At 43.8% G+C, this 19,089-nt stretch overlaps 1 protein-coding gene across 1 annotated transcript in view; it reads right to left on the reverse strand.

Annotated features, from left to right (window-relative positions):
- FAT4 (FAT atypical cadherin 4) overlaps nucleotides 1-18,912 on the reverse strand; it is a 198,391-nt gene extending 179,479 nt beyond the window's left edge. Inside the window, exon 1 of the mRNA XM_075543833.1 lies at nucleotides 12,292-18,912. Coding sequence (XP_075399948.1) covers nucleotides 12,292-17,466 — 5,175 coding nt within the window. The 5' untranslated portion in view covers nucleotides 17,467-18,912. The remainder of the gene's footprint in view (nucleotides 1-12,291) is intronic.
- Between the last annotated feature and the right edge of the window lie 177 nt (nucleotides 18,913-19,089).

The raw sequence follows: 19,089 nt of genomic DNA on the forward strand, positions 1-19,089 counted from the left end.
AGAAGAATAGTAGTTGGAAAACATAAGGGCAGTAAAGGCACTGGAAATTACGTGATAGAATTTTTAAGACCAATGACTTATTCGGGAAAATACCTTTTCTCAAAAGCATAAACAGTGGCTGTGCCAAATGGAGTTGTTGTTGTGAGGTGCCCATAGCAACCCCAGGTACAACAGAATGCAACCCTGCCTCATTCTGTGCCAACCTTGTAAGGTTCTTATGTTTGAGTTTAGCCAAATGGAATAGACGGGAATAACATTAACTATCACTATTTTTTTTTGCCCTCTTACCACACCCATGCAGGAAAAGTTCCTTTGGAAGGAGTTAGGAACTTTGGGTAGAAAAGACACTTCAATGCGTCCATGCAAGCGATAGTGCCTTAGGAGCAGGGAGAAGGAGGCCTCATCTCATGAACTTTGAGCATTCATCAGGAGGGACTAATTCCGGGAAGGGCAGCACACTTGCAAAATACAAGGGAAAAGAGTAAGAGCCTCATTGAGATGCATTGGCACAGTGGCTACAGCAATGTGCCCCCTGCAATCATAGGATGAGGATGGCAGGATGATCAGCGGGACCAGCAGTGTTGTATGCTGGTGTTCATAGCAGCGAACAACAACAATTTAAATAAAGAGTGACAGGAGACTGAAATAATCCTAACAGTCTTCCCTGAATTTCAAGTTATATTTCTTCAACAAGAAATATACAGAAATTTTAAAAATATGAAAACTTTTTAATGATAGAGTATGTCTTCACAGCATGAAACTCTTAATCATACTTGCAGTAATTAGTATTAGCCACTAGTGTGATGGAATTGAGGGCACAGAACCTGGTGGGAGACTCTGGGTTCAAATCCTGCTTTCACCAGAACTAGCTTAGTAAACTACTTCCATGAGTAGTCTCTGTAGTCCACTCTGTCCAATGATGCATTACATTCTCAACTCCCCAATCATTGTGATGACCAGACAGGCCCTCATAGTCTCTAGTATCTTAAAATAGTATGTATTTATACTCTTATTATAACATGAAATATAACATGAAGTACTTGATGCATGTTACCATCTACAAAGGATAAAGCACTTCAGAAACATGTCAAATAATTTTAAAGAAATTGTTCCAAACAATGCCATTTGCTTCCAGCTGTCAATTGCATGGTTTGAATATATCTCTGATGATTTCCTCAAAAAGTTTAAAAGTCTTTTCTTTTTACTCATGGATGAAATAGTTGCTCAAACCCTGGACTCAAGCAGAGAACAAAGATGGTGCTTGTAGAGATGATTCAGAAGCAAGCAGTGTTTTTTTAATATGCTTTTATAAACTGTATTAAATATGTATGTATACAATGAAAACCCCATGAAAAGAAGCAGAACACTGTCAGAGAGAGTGCCAGAAGATGAGGCCCTCAGGTTGGAAGGCTCTCAAAATTTGCCTCCGGAAAAGTTGCCATCTCAAAGCAGAGTTGACCAAAGTGATGTTAATGGAGTAAAGCTTGTGGGAGGAAAGCCACGGAGCCATTTGTTTGCTAAGCAGGGGCATGACACAAAAGAAGAAGAAACAGATGAAAAAAATCTATTAGTAATCGGAATTTAGAATATATGAATAATGAGTCTAGGAAAATTGTAAGTTGTAAAGAAAGGGAAATGTAACACATAAAAATCAATTTTCTGGGCATTAATGAGCTGAAACAAACTGGTCTTAACCATCTTAAAATCAGAAATCATATGACTTACTATGTAATACATATGTAATACAACAATCAAGAGAAATAGCTTTTCAATCATCATCAAAAAGGACACTTCAAGGTTTATCTTGAAGAACAATGTTGTCTGTAATAGGATTATATCTATTCACATCAAAGGAAGTCAGTCAATACAACTATTATTCACATTTATGCGCTAGCAACTAAAGCTGGTGATGAAGTGGAAGAATTCCACCAAGGCTTTCAATCTGAAATTGACCAAACATGCAAATGAGATGCATTAATAACTATTGACAATTGAAATGCAACATTTGGAAACAAATGGGAAGGAAAAGTAGTTGGAAAATATGACCTTGTTGATGGCAAAGCCAGAGACCAAATGATAGTATTTTGCAAAACTATTTACATGGACTTCTCCAGATTGAATACACAGAAATCAAATTGACTACATCTGCAGGAAGAGATGGTAGAGAAGCAGCTAAAACCAGGCCAGAGGCTGACTGGGGAATAGATCATTAGTTGGTCATATGTAAGTTCAGGTTGAAGTCAAAGAAAATTAAAACCAATTCACAGAAGCCAAAATATGACCTGGAGTCTATCCCACCTGAATTTCATGAACGTCTCAAGAATGAAAATGACACACTGAACATGAATAACAAAACCTGATAAGCTATGGGATCACATCAAGAACATCATACATGAAGAAATTAAAAAGGTATTAAAAAGACAGGAAAGAAATAAATCATCAAAGTAGATGTCAGAAAAGGTTCTGAGTCTTGCTCTTAATCATAGGGCAGCTAAGAAAAATAGAAGAAATGATGAAATCACGGAGTAGAACAGAAAATTTCAAAGGGTAACTCAAGAAGCCAAAGAAAATTATTAAAAGGAAATGTGCAAAGACCTGGAGTAGAAAACCCAAAAAAGAAAGAATATGCTCAACATATGTTAAAATGAGAGAACTAAAGTAAAAATTAAAAGTATTCAATTTCAATATTGAAAGAGTTCTATGGGAAAAAGAATGAACAATGCAGGAACCATCATAAGACAATGGAAATAATGCCCTGAGCCACTGTACCAAAAAGAATTATTTAACATTCAACCATTTCAAGAGTTAGCACACAAGCAAGAACCAATTGTCTTGAAGGAAGAAATTGAAGCTGAAGTGAAAGCATTTTCCAAAAACAAGGTTTCAGGTATTGATGAATACCAATAGAATGTTTCAAGAAGCTTATGAAGCCCTGGATTCACACGCTTGTCTATGCCAGGAAATTTGGAAGACAGCTACTTGACCAATTGAGTGGAAACGATCCATAATGTGTACCCATTCCAAAGATATGTGACCCAACAGAATTCTCAATTATATAACAATACCACTAATATCACACATGAAAGTAAAATTTTGTTGAAGATCATCCAACAACCTAGTAGCAGTCCATGGACAGAGAAATTCCAGAGGTCCAGGCAGGATTCAGGGGAGCACAAGGAAGTAGGTATATCATTGTTCACATCAAACTCATCTTGGCTGAAATTGAGAAGACCAGAAGATGTTTACTTATGAGTTATTGACCATGCTAAGGCATTCTGCTGTGGACTATAACAAACTATGGATAGCCTTGAGAAGAATGGAAATCCCAGAAAGCTATATTTCACTGCTGCAGAAACTGTACATGGATCAAGAGGCAGTTGTGTGAGCAAAACAAGAGTATAATGAATGTTTTAAAATCAGGAAAGGTGTGTATCAAGGTTGCATACTTTCAACATAATTTTTCAGTCTGTATGTTGAGTGAATAATCAGAGAGGCTATATTATCTGAAGAAGAATGTGATATCAGGATTAAAAGAAGGTTTATGAACAACCTGTAATTCTTAGATGACACACATTTTTATTGCCAAAAGTAACGAGGAGTTTGAAGCACTAGCTGCTGAAGGTCCAGAAGTGCAGGCTCCAGTATGGATTACAACGCAACATAAAGAAAACAGAATTATCACAACTGGACCAGAAGGTAACATCATGATAAAGAGAGAAAGGAAGTTGGCAAGGAATTGATCTTTCTTGGATACACAGTCAATGTTCATTAGAAAGCAGCGTTCAAAAGCGCAAAGGACACAGAGCATTGGGTAAATCTACTGCATGAGACTTTTTCACAGTGCTGAGAAGCAAGGATGTTACCTTAAGGACTAAGTTTTGGCTCACCAAACCATGGTATTTTCAATGGCCTCATCTGTCCAACTTTCACAAAGGTGGACATTTAATAAGGGGGAGCACAGAAGAATAGATTCTTCTGACTTAAGGTGCTAGTGAAGAATACTGAAAGTATCATGGAGAGTCAAAAGAGCAAAAAAAAAAAAAACTTGTCTTGGAAGGACAGACAGAATGTTCTTTCAAGGCAAGATGGCAAGACTTTGTTTCCTGTAATCTGGACATGTTGTCAGGAGACAATAGACCCAGAGAAGGACATCATATTTGGCATAGTAGAGGGGCACCTCAGCCTTGTTGAGATGGATTGACAGAATGGCTGCATCCATGTGTTCAAACTTAAGAACAATTGTGAAGATATCACAGGAACTGGCAGGGCTGCATTCTGCTGGGCATCGGGCTGCTATGAGCAGTAACAGACTTGAAGGTACTTAACAACAACGAGAATATAGTCAGTTCTTAATTTTCACATATAAATTATCTGGCACTTAGATTATGTTTCATCTTCAAACTAAAGTCTCTGATTTTGTCTCTGAATAGTAGCATGAGGCAGAAGCCAGCAAGCACTATTCGATGGGTGCACATGTGTTAGCATAAAATTCTATGTCTTCAAAAAAATTTTTTTAATTCTATGTCTTCATTTTTAAAAGAAAATTTATGTAATGAAATTGTTCTCCACTTGTCTGATCCCCCCCCCATTCTATTCTTTTTTATTTAGGATATTATATAATAAATGGATTACTTTGATCACTGATTAGCTTAAAGTCAGAAAGTATTTCATTAAGAGAATGTCTACTATATTTTGTATTTAGAACATTTAAGGAACTTTTAAAGTCATCTTGGCACATATTATTGCCAGTCTTCCATTTTCCTATTTCTACTCAGAAGGTTCTTCGTATTGTAAAGGACTGAGCCTTGGGTTTATTAATTCTTGGAATAAAAGACCCACCCCAGGGCCTAACACAACATATCTTCACAACTAATGAGGCTCTTAGGCAGTTTTTCATTCTAATGATGACAAAGTGCAAGCTGCAGACAATGCAATGAGAAATTGATACCACAAAATTATTCCTAGAATAGCTGCCTCAAAATCTAAAGGAACAATAAAGGACGAAAATGGTTAGTGTTCTAATGAAGGCAGAAAGGAAATAAGCAATGCGTTCGTCAGAAAATAAATTATACCTATAGCGATCTATCACCAAAAATGCTTGGCCAACACAAGCATCCTAAAGACACAGATAAAATATGGAGTGTGAGCTTAACAGCCATTCATAATCCTACTTGTGATATATATGTGCACATGTCTTGAAAAAACTTGCAGACCTTTTTACCTCATAGCATTGATATTAATACATTTTTTAAAGATCAGAAAAATAATCAGAGGGTGGGAGTTTTAAAGAAATCTCTGTAGATCCAGAGAACAAAAGGCATCCATTTCCCCCCTTTGTTTAATATACTATTTACACTCTATCCATTGCAGTCTCTTCATGACTCCTTAGAGAGGAATATTTGTCATCTAAAAACCTAGTAACAGATCTGTACCTCATCTACGCTGCAGTGTGGTGGTCTGGGAAAAACACCATCTAAAGTTGTGCTTTTCCTTTGTCTCTGTTTCCCTCTCTGACATCCCCACTCATCTCTGCTCCAGAAACGCACCCAGGTAAGCCCCAGTGGCAACACCGCTGCCATCCCTTCACTGACAGCTAGAGGCATACATGGCCCTGACTGACAATGACAAAGGCAGGTATCTTGTTTCCTCTTAGTTCAGCCCAAATACCGGATTATACTTGGTAAGGATTAAGATATATTTGTATGTGCACAGAACTACAGAGGAAAACCATTTTTGCTAACGAAATGACCCTGTCAGCTTCAGTAAAGATGTACAGTCTCGGAAACTCCATAGGGGATTACTCGGAGAGGGAATAAACTTGAGGGGAGGGGGGTTCGTTTCGGGTTAAAGAACAGTGTTTATGAGCACAAATCTGGCATTATGCAAGTCAGGATGTGATTTTTCCTTCTTTCTAGATACCTGTAAGCAAGTTATAAAATTTTGTTTGGAACCTCACTGAAGTGAGGCGAATCAACACATGAAGGACGGGGGGATAAATGACTCTATGAGCCTCACCTTTCTAGTTCTCAGGTCTCTTGTTCTCTGATGGTCGGACGAGGGCACCGCTGCCTTAGCCAGTTCCCTGCTTTAGCTTGCAAGGCTCATTTCCTGCAAGACATCCTTGAGGAGAAGCCCCATGGACCTACCGCGATGCAGCCCTGGGTGCTGGAGCAGCCGCCTGGAGACCCCTACCAGCGCTGAGATGCTTACACGTTCACTGACTCGGCTTTCCTGCTGCATTTGGTATCACTGAGAGTATTTTGTGAGATGGAGGAGGACTTCGTGGATTGGTGTTGTGCATATGAGTTAATGGGTTAATGTTGGACGTGTGGGCTTGGGCAGCACTGGGTTGGAATGTTTTCTTGATACACAGTTAACGTTTATATAAAACTCTCTGTTATACATTAGTTTCTGTAGATTTGTTTCTCTAAAGTACCCAAACTGACACACTCACTTTTTACATCTATGAAATGAGAATTATGTTCCTCTGGTTGTTGTGAGGCTCAAACAAGAAAATACTTTAAAATTACTTCCCCTAAACCCTGAACATTGAAATATTGAACACATTGAGAACTATAATAATTGCTTATTTATTATCATATATATTTTCAGTTGCCTATGTTGTGACTCTGTTGGCTAATATACCAATTTATAAAGGCATTTAATTTATTTGAGACACAGTCATCCTGATTCTGAATATTATGAAAGAAAATAATGTCTAGACATGGTATCTAACTTACAAGGTCTCTATTATATCACTTGGACATAACTGATCACTTCAATGTGGAAATAAATTGACTTTTCATCAAGCAGCTAAGCCTCATTTCTAATCTTCAATGAATCCTAATCAATTCATCCAATATTTTAAACACATTTTTAAATAGCATTTCTAGTGACATTTTTATTGGCTTACAACATTTAAAAAACGGATTTCTCACTGTGAACCATGAACATCTGGGAACACAAGAGACCCGGGAAGGTGTGAGGGGTCAAAACTACATTCATCAAATAAAAAATATAATCTCCCGTATTCATTTTGTTGACATTTGAAAAATTAATAACAACGTAGTGATCAGGAAAATTTCTGGTGTGGTCTAAGAAGCCCCGAACTCACTGTCATTGGACCCATGTCCACTCCGTGACCCTACTGGACAAAATAGAAGTTTCTCTTAGGTTTCCAAAGCTGTTGGTTTGTATGCATGCCAATTGTCACATCTTTCTCCCTGGAAACACCTGATGAGTTTGATAGACGATTGGGCTAGCATCTGAGTACAGAAACCACTGTGCTACCTGGGTTTCTCCAAATGGGTGTCCTCTTGGCATAGATCAAATCAAGGCTTCCAAATGATTCTAGCAGTCAACATATTCTTCACTGCCATAAACCCAGAGAAAAAATAAGATGGCAATTTCACTTAAAAGTAAAGAAACTCACCCGTGAGTGGGTTGGAAAGGGGGAACTGATTACAAGGATCCACATGTGACCTCTTCCCTGGGAGAGGGACAGCAGAGAAGGGGGGGAAGGGAGACTCCGGATAGGGCAAGATATGACAAAATAACGATGTATAAATTACCAAGGGCACATGAGGGAGGGGGTAAGGGGAGGGAGGGGAAATAAAAAAGAGGACCTGATGCAAAGGGCTTAAGTGGAGAGCAAATGCTTTGAGAATGATTGGGGCAGGAAATGTATGGATGTGCTTTATACAATTGATGTATGTATACGTATGGATTGTGATAAGAGTTGTATGAGCCCCTAATAAATTGTTTTTTTAAAAAAGTAAAGAAACTTCTTTAAACATTTAAATTATCCCTTGTATTAAATCTAGGCCCTTTTCAATGTTCTGTCAGATGAAATGTGAAGTATCGCCTTGTGGCATTTCAATGTAAAAACAATGAACCATTGCGAAACATCGGAGCTTTGTTTACCTTTATGTCTTAGGAAAGCATATGTGTGATTGTTAGAGTTGCAAGCTCAACTAGCCAGTTTGTTTACAGAACATGAAATTAACATGAAAGGCTGATCAGCAAGTAACCAAGATTGTTATAGATGAGTATTTGGCAGCACCTTTTGTTTTTAATGAACAAATGGAGTCTGGCTCTTGAGGAACAACTAACAATATATCTTGCTAATCATAAATTTTGAGTTTTCATTGGAAAATTCAAATTTTAGAGAACTTCTCTCTATCGACCATGATGTAGATTCCCAATATTTCAATTTGTGATAATACTAGCAAATATGAGTCTTGATAAGGTATAATGAAATATGTCTATCCCTGAAAGAGATAGTATTTTACCTTCATTTAATCAGCATTTTCAAAATGAGCAATCCATGACGTTCTATGCCATGTTTGGCTTGATCTGTTGAAAATGTATGATAATCATCCAATGTGCTTTTATGCAAAAAAGAGTAGGAACAATTTACAACGATGGATTTAGATTCCATGTGGCAAAAACATTGCAATAAACTGACATTTGCTCATTTCTGGAGTAATATAAAAATAATTTAAACTATCTGGAAAAAAGGTTTTAGATATTACCCCCTTCTTCAGTCCCTCGAGGAGCCCTGGTATGTACTGCTTACACATGGCACTGCTAGCTTCAAGGGGAGCAGTTTGAAACTACTACCAGCCACTCTGAAGAAGAAAGACTGGGCTTTCTACTCCTGTGAAGAATTAAAGATTCAGAAAATTACAGGAGCAGTTCTGCCTTGTCCTATAGGGTCCACATGAATCAGAATTGACTAGATGAGTAAGGGTTTTGGTTTTATTTTAACCAGTTCCATTTATCTATGTAAGATCGGGTCCTGTTTCACAGGCTTTATCAAATAAACCTTGTCATGCTTGGCTGAGTGAAGATGTTCTGAGAATTCAGCTGTGTTCCATTGTCATGGATCAAAGAGACTTGCAAAGCTGTAAAATGGTTTATCTCTTTTCATTACTAGTTTTCTACTTTAACAAAATACATTTTTTCATAAAATATAAATATGATAAAGAGTTTAATGTAGTTCTAATTGAGCTAAGAATAAATGTTTTATGCTTTTTTCTCAGTTGCGGTTCTTAAATGTTAAATATTAATGGACAAAACTCACTTACAAAGAGGTCTTTAAAAATGTTTGAGAGCATAAAAGGTCTTGAGATGAAATAGTTTGAGGATTGTAGCCCTGAAGGCGGCCTGAATGCATATATTTTGCTTCTTTCTATTGAAACTGTCAGCTCCATGTCAGACTGTCCACTCAAGCTTCTTTGGACTTTTCTACCAATATTTAATTTATCTATAGAACATTTCATTGATAATTCAAAATGTAACCAACATCAACTGGTCTTATTTTTAAAATTCCACTCCTAATCAAGCTCAGATCTGCGAATACTGTCCACTTCCACTCTACTGATTGATTCCCGAGGCACAAGCACACGCATAGTTCTGGTCTCCCACTCTGTCACTCAACAAACATGTACTGAGTGCCTCTGTCAGGTTCAGACAATATACTAGGTCTCGAATGAGGTCCAAACAAGTCCCTAAATTGCATATTTGTATACAGCACACAGTAAAAGAGAAAGGCACATTGACCTACCATGTCTATATTGCCCCTTAAACCTAAAAACGCGGCACAAGTATAATATGAGCTATCCTAATATGCTCAAGACAAAACACTATCCTCTTCAAACAGTAAAGAGGTGAAATTAAAGGATTATTAACCTTGGGTACTCCAGAACCATCCTTTAAAGACACTGCTCTGCCAGGCACAGTTTTAGATCGAGTAGGTAAGGCAAGTCTAGGCGTACAAGGACACAGATCTCTGGAAGGAGCACTATCAGCACCACAGTCCTCAGCCAAAGGTTGCAACCCTCCTTCCCAAAGGTCACAGCTGAAAAAGGAAGGAAGATTAAACGGATCCTTTTTCCTATTGACCCTGTGCTTGCCCATGGAATGTGCTCAGCCAAGACTATGGCTAGAAACCTGAGTAAGCGACCCCGATGCCTCTCAGTGCACATGAATAAATCTGGGGAGGGAAAAATGCACTGGAGCAAAGTCTGCACTTGGAAACGAACAATAAAAAAAAATCACCTCTGACAATCGGAGGTAATTTATAACTGCTCCCCGCCCCCACCCCCGAATCAAGGTAAATTGGTGATGTTTGAGCAGAAGGGAAAGAGGACTTTATTGAATGTACTTGAAAGATACAGGCAATAATAATATGAAATTCTAGCTGCGAACTACTGCTTTCAATATTCTTTGGAGAAACACATTTGCTTTTAATTTTAGGAGTGGTTGGAGCTTGGGATCTCAAACTTGGCTTAAATTTCAGCACTTTAGTTCACAGAAGGTACCCTGACAAACATTTTGTATTTCTTTTCTTTTTTTCTAGGAAACCATCATATTGGATTTCCCCCAGCTTTTTAAATGAAGATTACCATAAATATGAATAATAACATCTAGCTTCCATTAACTACATTTTAGCCTAAAGTGTAAAAAGTATTTTAAAATATATCATCCCGTTACCAAAAAAATTAATTTATAATTGTTATTTTCAATCCTCTGGCCTACTGCAATACCAGCACAACTTAACACATTTAGGCTAAGCCAATATTTTCCCATTGAGTAAGTATACAACAAGACAAAACAAATATAATGATAATGGTAGATGCTCATTCTCTTTCTACACTGAAAAAAAATCAACTAATAACATAAATTGCTTTACAGCTAAACAAAGTAATCTAGAATTTAAAACACTGGTGTCTGTCTTCAATAAACATTTTGGTTTTCAAAATGAGCAAGTCTTTCTGTCTAAAATATTACTTGTGAGTAGGAAGGTAAAAATAGGGCTTAACTTTGGGGACAGGGGTCATTCCAAAGCAAAATAAAATTACATGCAGAGCACAGTCCATGTCAAACCAAATAACTCAATACGCAAGACCTAAGTTAAGACCTTAAAAACAGTAACTAGATAAAAGAGATTACTTGGCCTAGAAATCCCTTCAGGAATATAGATGCCTATAGATACAGATATATAGATGTCTATATATAAATATATATAGAAATATAGTGATGATATCCTTTAAGCCCTGAATATGCACTTTCCATAGAACAGGCATAACTATTTATTATGGGAGGAAAAAAAGAATCACTAGGAATTAAATAATAATGATAACGGACCGTTTTCAATGATGAATATTCTCTACTTCTAAAAAAAAATTATAGAAGCAAAGAAAGCAAGGAAACAAACACACGAGCTTTGATTTCACTAGCATGTTGTGTCTGGGCCACTGCCAAGTATCACAAACCACATTTGATATTTTGTGTTTTTGGCTGAGTGGCACTAGAATGTCTTTGGGAGCGGTGGAGAGGGAGAGAAAGAAGGGATTCAGAAAATGGTAAACAAGCATTTTCCATAGAATAGCCCTATCATTTCAAGTTGATTATCAGAACAATATTGGAAGTCATTCAATAAAAGAAAATATGTCAAGGATACATGAAATCAGTGGCCGAAAATATAGCCCATGGAAAGCTGAGCTTGGAATGCTTTTGGCTTACACTCTAAAACATGAATTTCTTATCCATCAGCAGGCAGAACAAAATGTACCTATACCTTGGTATTTGACAACACAGTTTTCTCTCCAGAAATAGTTTATAATCTCTGATCATTCACAGCACATTCCTGCTTTAGTTCAGGGGGGGATAGAAAGGAAAACCCCAAATCAGAAGACAGTCTTGAAAATGTGAAGGCAAATGAAATCAGGAATCTCCCCAAGCTTGGCTCAGCACATTAAAATTAGTCACTGTCTATAGAGAAACTGCCAAGACTGCTGAAGGCTGAAAGTTAATACTGTCCCCATGTAAAAATGCCAGTCCTTCCTGCTTGGCCATTCCCTCCTCCCAGAAAGCTAGGGTGTCACGATGATTTCTATAAGTGTTTTTCATTTTGCAGTAGGGATCCTTTCACTTTGAAATGCCCATCCTCTAATAGACTCCCTTACTTGAGTTTGGTTCAGTGTGTGATTTGGCTTATATAAGCAGATTTATTTTTTTTCTGCATTCCTAAAATGAACCGTTTTCTCCCCAGTCTTCTACACATGATTCCTCTGAGGTGAAATGTTTGTTTGCTTTTGCCCAGGACTCAAGCTAGCTTTGGTGTAATCTTTGTTCGCTTTTGCGACAGAACCATTTTATGGACTCCTCTTTGTCAAACGAATAACAAACAATAACGGTAAGCATCACAGACAGCGACTCGAAAGAGAATGACCCTGCCCAAAGGCACATCAGTAAATAATAAATCAAAAACTGCAAAATCATTACCTCTGCTCTCTGGGTTCTGGGAAAAGCAGTTGACTTTTCTATGGCATAAACATCCACCAGGTATAGACATGCTCCTTGCTCCCGGTCCAGAATGGCTGCAGTCTGAATGATGCCAGTAAGTCGTCCAATGGTAAATAGACGCCCCACAGTCTTTTCTTCACAGCGAACCGAAACAATGTAATACTCCACTGGGGCTTCAGACCCTCTAGGGCTGGCTGCTTCTATGGAGATTACATTGGTGCCAATGGGTTCACCTTCTTTCAAAATAGTAATGTATTTCGGTTGAGTAAAAACAGGTCCATCAAGGCCTTGAAGAATGACTGTCAATTCAGTGGTCGACTTTTTCCTTTCAGGGCCAAGGTCTGTTGCTGAAACTATGAGATTGTAAATCAACTGTGAAGGTACCAGTGAGGAAGCGACTCTCAAGTCTCCACTGTAACGATCCACAATAAAGGTGTCCATGTCTCCATTGATGATCTCATATTCCACCTCTCCATTGGCACCTTCATCTGGATCCGCAGCCATAATTGTTGTTAGAACAGAGCCAATCACAGCTGAAGGGTCAGCAGCCAGGGCATTTTGTGATATAAACATTGGGACATTGTCATTGAGGTCTGTAACCAGAATGGTCACATTTTTCAAAGCATACCGCCTGGTTTCTATAGGCACAGCTTGATCGTTGGCTTTGACGGTTAACTCAAAGAGATTAGCAAATTCCCGATCGATTTCAGCATTAGTATAGATTGTCCCTTTGACTTCATCTATGCCAAAGTGGTTGCCTCTTGGCATCTGTTGAATGATCGCGTAGGATAGCTGCCCATTAATGTCTGCATCAGGGTCATGTGCAGTCACTGAAATGACAGATGTGCCAATGGGGATGTTCTCAACAATAGACTTGAAAATATCCCCAGAAGGAAAGCTAGGCGGATTGTCGTTGAAGTCCCTCACTTGGATAACCACTGACATTGTCGAGGAACGAGGAGGTCTTCCTCGATCTTTTGCTGTTATATTTAATTTGTACAAAGACTGGGTTTCAAAGTCCAGTTTTTTGGCAAGAAAAATACTCCCAGTGTTTGGGCTGATGCTAAAAGTTCCGTGGTTGTTTGTCCCACTAATACTGTATTGTAAATCAGCATTGTCACCAGAATCTGAATCCGTCGCAGTAACGGAGGACACTAGTTCACCAATTCTCATGTTTTCCAAAACATCGACAAATAATGTTGACTTAGGGAAAGAAGGGGTATTGTCATTTTCATCTAAAATATCAATATGTAAGGTACAGGTCGAGTTCAGGGAGATGGTCCCTGAATCCACTGCTAGAATAACCAGGGAGTAGGCAGGCGTTGCTTCATAGTCTAATTTGCCAATTAGTGTCACCTGACCAGAAGCACTGTCTATAGCAAACTGTCTTTCTTCATTTCCTTTGATTACAGAGTAATGGATAAGGCCATTATTACCTTCATCAACATCAGAGGCAGATACCCTTAAAACCTGAGTCAGGTTGGCGGCTGATTCTGATATTGTAGCTTGGTAAAAGTCTTTCACAAACTTGGGAGCATTATCGTTTATATCTTTCATGTAAACATGTACAGTAGCATGATCCTTAAGAGGCTGGGGAAGCCCCTGGTCCGTTGCTATAACTATAAAGCTAAACACGGCAGTCCCTCGCCGTCTCATCAGAGCCTCCCTGTCAAACTGATGGGTATTTGTAATCGTCCCACTGATTGCATGCAACTCAAAATCTGGCTGCACCATTTCAAAAGAATACCTGACTTCTCCATTCGGCCCAAAATCTTTATCAACAGCACTCACTTTACCCACAAATGACCCAGACCTCTGCTCCTCTTCAAAGTAAAACGTGTAGTTGGTGCTATTAAAAAGAGGCCTGTTATCATTTACGTCTTCTAAAATGACAGTAACATTCACAGTAGCAGTAAGGGGTTCCACTGCTCTGTCAGAAGCAACAACCAATAAAACATATCTGTCTTGAAGTTCACGGTCCAGTTCACTTTTTATGTACAATTGACCATCTGGGAAAATGCCAAATGCCTCTCCCACATTGCCTTCAGCAATGCTGTATGCAATTTCACCATTGGCTCCTGAATCTTGATCAGAAGCTTGCACTTTAAAGAATCGAGAATTCACGGGTTCCGACTCAGAAAGAGTGACCTCATAAGACAGTTGGTCAAACACTGGGGGGTTGTCATTTACATCATGGACATACACAGTTAAGATGAAACTAGAGGACAGCTGTGGAACACCCATATCAGATGCCAAGATCTCTATCTGATAGGAACCGGCATGAACATCCAGGGGCCCGAGCAGACCAAGAGTACCATTTTTCTCATGGATCGTAAACAGGTTCTTGGGGTTTTGCTTCAGGCTATAGCGTACCATGCCGTTGACACCTTCATCGGGGTCCACAGCCTTGGCTTGGAAAATACTGTGCCCCGCCTGCCAATTCTCCACCACATTGACACTCTCCACTGCCTGAAGAAAATGGGGAGAGTTGTCATTCAAATCCTTCACTGTTATGTTAACCACAGTATCTCCAGCCACTGTGCCCCCACTGGCAACTACTTTCAGCTGGTAAAATGATTGCTCTTCTCTGTCAATCACACTTGCTGTGGTAAGCTGCCCCGTGGCCTGGTTGATAGCAAACATACCTTTCTGATCCCCAGTAGTGATGAGATAACTGATGTTGGAATTGAGATCCATGGTGGATGCGGACACACTACCCACATGATAGCCCAAAGCCACATTCTCAAAGACTACGAAGCTGTAGGCAGCCTGGCTAAACACCGGGGGGTTGTCTTGAGTGTCCAAGACCGTGATGGTCACGATTGCTTGGTTGGGGGACTGTAAATTGCCACCATCAGTTGCCACTATTTGTAACTGGTAAGCTGTTTTTTCTTCTCTGTCCAGCGCCATCCTTGTAGAAATGACTCCACTCAGAGCATTGACCTGAAACCGAGATCTGTCCCCAGCTGATATACTATACTTGACAGTCCCATTGGAACCCAAGTCCGGGTCAGTAGCAGACACTGTGGTGATGTAGCTACCTCCAGGCTCATTCTCCTGAATATGAGCAAAGTACTGGACTGGGTAGAATACCGGGCTGTTGTCATTTATATCCAGGAGTGTAACATTTATATGAGTCATTGATGACTGGGGAGGAGAACCCAGATCTGTTGCCAGAACCAACAGAGAGTAGAAGGCTTGCTCCTCCCTGTCCAAAGAGGAAGTAGTACTCAACCTCCCAGACACAGGATCAAGCCGGAAGGACCTCTTGTCAGTCTCGGCCTCTTGGAGGGAGAATCGCACTGTCCCGTTGTCACCCAGATCTCCATCTGTGGCCCCAAGCACAAGCAGTTCCATCCCTGTAGGGGCATTCTCAACTACAGACACAGCATACCCTTCTGGTTGGCTGAACACTGGCTTCTCGTCATTCACATCCAGGAGGGTGACCACAAGCTGGGCATAGGAAACCTTGGGGTGAACGCCCTGGTCCCTAGCACTGATGTTCAGTACAATCTGAGACTCGAGCTCACGGTCCAGGCCCCCAGCGGCCCCCGTGGTCACCAGGCCGCTGTGTTCACTGATATGGAACCAGCCTAGCCCATTGCCGGAGACAATGCTGTAACGCAGATTGGCATTGAGGCCAGAGTCACCATCAGTGGCAGACACTCCACTCACATAGCTTCCCGGGGGCGCCTCCTCGCTCAGGTTAACTCTGCACACTTGCTGTGTAAAGACAGGAGGGTGGTCATTGATGTCGTTGACAAAAATCACCAGGCTTGCCACAGAAGAGCGTCCCTGGACCGCTGCGGCAGAGGGCGCCCCGTAATTATCCGAGACAGAGACTGTGAGGTTGTAGGAAGGGATGCGTTCGCGGTCTAGGGGGCTGGCCACCTTGATGAGGCTCAGGTTGGGCACCCTGCTGCTCTGCACCTCAAAGTGGCGCTGCTCATTGCCCCCAAGGATTTGCACCGAGATGTTTCCGTTGGCTGCGGGAGAGTCTGCGTCGGTCACTGTGAGCAGTGCCACCACGGTGCCCACCTGAGCGTTCTCATCCACGGAGGCGTAACGCGAAGTGGCGGGGAAGTAGCGGAACTTCACCACAGGGTCATTGTCATTCACGTCCAGCAGCTGGATCAGGGCCTCGGCGCGCCCCGTGAGGGAGGGCACGCCTCTGTCCATGGCCTGCACCGTGAGTGAGTACTGGCGGCGGGCCTCAAAGTCCAGAGGCTCCCGCACCGTGATAAGTCCCGATTCGGGGTCCATTTGGAAGGGGGTCCCCTCGTCCTGCAGCCTATAGCGGATGTCCGCATTGGTGCCCTCATCGGCGTCCGCCGCTGCCACCTGGAGGACGCTAGAGCCTACAGCCGCGTCTTCAGGCACCCCCGCCTGGTAGTGGGAACTGCCAAAAACCGGGGGATTGTCGTTAATGTCTTGCACAGTCACATTTACCTGTAGGTAGCCCCGCCGCTTGGGTTCGCCCTTGTCTTCCACCTCGACCAAGAGATGATACTGCGGCGTGGCCTCCCTGTCCAGCCCGCCCTTGGACACCAGATGCAGGAAGGCACCCTCGCCGCTCGGGTTCAGGGTGACGTCCAGACGGAAGCGGCCCGCCTCGTTGCCCCGGATGATCCGATAAGAACGATGGTCCACACCGTTGGAACCGATGTCCGAGTCGGTGGCTGTATCCAAGATGACCTGGCGCCCGCTGCTGCTGTCCTCCTTGAACGAGACGACAATGGAAGGGTCCGGGAAGACAGGGGCGTTATCGTTGAGGTCTCGCACCAGAACTCGCACTTCCGTGGGGTAGGTGGGCGCGCTGGACAGGACGACCAGGTTGATCACGTCGCTGGGCAGGCGCTCGCGGTCGATGGTGGCCGTGGTGTACAGGGCTCCCGTGCTCCCGTTGATGGCGAACAGGGCGTGGCTTTCGCTGAGCCGGTAGGTGAAGCCCGGGCGCGTCTGGATGGCGCCCACCAGAGTGCCCGGAGGTTGCTCCTCCAGGACCTGGAACACCTGGCGCTGCTCGGCCCCGCGGACCCACGCCGGCCCCGGGAGCACCGAGAGCAGCCAACAGACTCGCAGGCAGCCGAGTGCGGACATCGAGGGCAGCGGGGGCCACAGGCGGCCAGGAGCCCTGTCTACTGCCAAGTCCATGGTCCTGGCTACTTGGGACCGAGTGGAGAAGGGGAGGGGTCAGCCAAGGGCAGAATTCAGTAGCCAGAGGGGAAGAAGGGAAAAGGGGGAGGGGGGACTGGTGGCGAGCAGCCAAAGGCTCCTGAGAGCTGTCTTGCAAACACACGTCCAGTTCAGCCTAGCAAGTCCGAGGAAGGGAAGGCTCCAGGTAGGCAGCTGAAGGCGGGATTCCAGAGAGCCCGAGGGGCTAAAAGTAGCAGCGCGTTCCGTGGGATTCTGCAGGAAGCCCCTGAAACTTTCTCAAACCGCGCCTCTTTCCCCCTCGCCTTCCATTGGAATCTTGAGTCCTGCGTCTTTCTCCCGGGTGACTGAGAGGTGAGGGATCCACGGCGATCAACTCTGGAGAAACTTTCCAACTTACCCGGGGCCAGGACGCTGCAGTGAGAACGCGGGGAGAGGCGACGGCGAAGTGGTCAGGCACACTTGCGCCCCCCGAGAGGGGCGGTGGAGGACCCGGAGGCGGGAATCCCTAGCCCACAAACGAAAGAGAAGCGATTTCCTCGAGTTCCCACTCCTGGAGGACCGGGCTGCAACGCCCCTCCAACCAGTCGGCAGCCCTGGCCGCGCGGGCCGGGCGGAGGCTTTCCTGCAATTCGGCTCCGGTGCGCGACCGTCGGCGCGGGGGCTCCGACCCCGGGGAGTGCTCAGCTCCGTCCCTTCTCCTCCAGCAAGCCCCGCCGCCACGGCCCTGGCAGCGGCTTGGTGCCCGTCGTGGGGCGCAGGCAACGGCCGGCGCTCCTCGGCATTTTTCACCTCTGCCGGGGCGCCCGCGGACCCATTATTTGTACATCCAGAGCGAGCGAAGGTCCCCTTTTCTTCTCGGCCTCTCGAGGGTCGGGCAAGAAGCGGCGTGCAGTTGCCCAGGACGGTCCCCTCACCATGCCAGGGGGTCGGGGGCAGCTCTCCGGCTGCCCCAGTGGGAAGCCCACTCCAGTGCGCCGCGCCCCAGCCCCCGCAAGCTTTGCTTTTATTGTCCTGTGTCACTTTCACTTTGTAATCCACAAGGCTTTTTGTGGGGGGCGGGGGAGCGGGGGTGTCCCCCGGTCGCCCTCCCGGTCGGCGGGGGAGGCAGGCGAGGCAGCGCGGGGCTGGGCCGGCGGCCGCGGCAGCTCCGGACGCCGCCTGTCAGCGCTCTCCTTCTCGCCCGGCGCGGGCGAAGGGTGCACTGCGGGCTGGAGCCGGAGCGCAGAGAGACCCTCTCAGCCTCCCACCGGTCCCTCACTCTCTCCCCGCCCCTTTCCCGCCGCACGCGCGCGCGCGCACACACACACACGCGCGCGCACTCACACACGCACACGCACACAACGCGCCGTCGTAACACTAACGGGGCGGGGAGGGACGACCGCGAGCTGGAGCCGGACGGCCAAACTTTGCTCGCCGCTCACTGATCCCGGCGCTGGAGTTCGCCGGGACGCCTCCGGGCTTCCAGCGCTGTCACCTACTGCCCCTCCCTCGGCCCCGCCCCATTGGGCCAGCGCTGAGCGGCCCCGCCTGGCACTCTCCCCGAGCGGCCCCGGCTGTCCCCGCCTCCCCGCCGCTCCCCCGCTTGCTAATCCCCACCCCCGTAGGCGGTCCTGCGCGCAG

The sequence above is a fragment of the Tenrec ecaudatus genome, chromosome 3 (assembly GCF_050624435.1).
Source record: "Tenrec ecaudatus isolate mTenEca1 chromosome 3, mTenEca1.hap1, whole genome shotgun sequence".
In the NCBI taxonomy this organism is placed as follows: domain Eukaryota; kingdom Metazoa; phylum Chordata; class Mammalia; order Afrosoricida; family Tenrecidae; genus Tenrec; species Tenrec ecaudatus.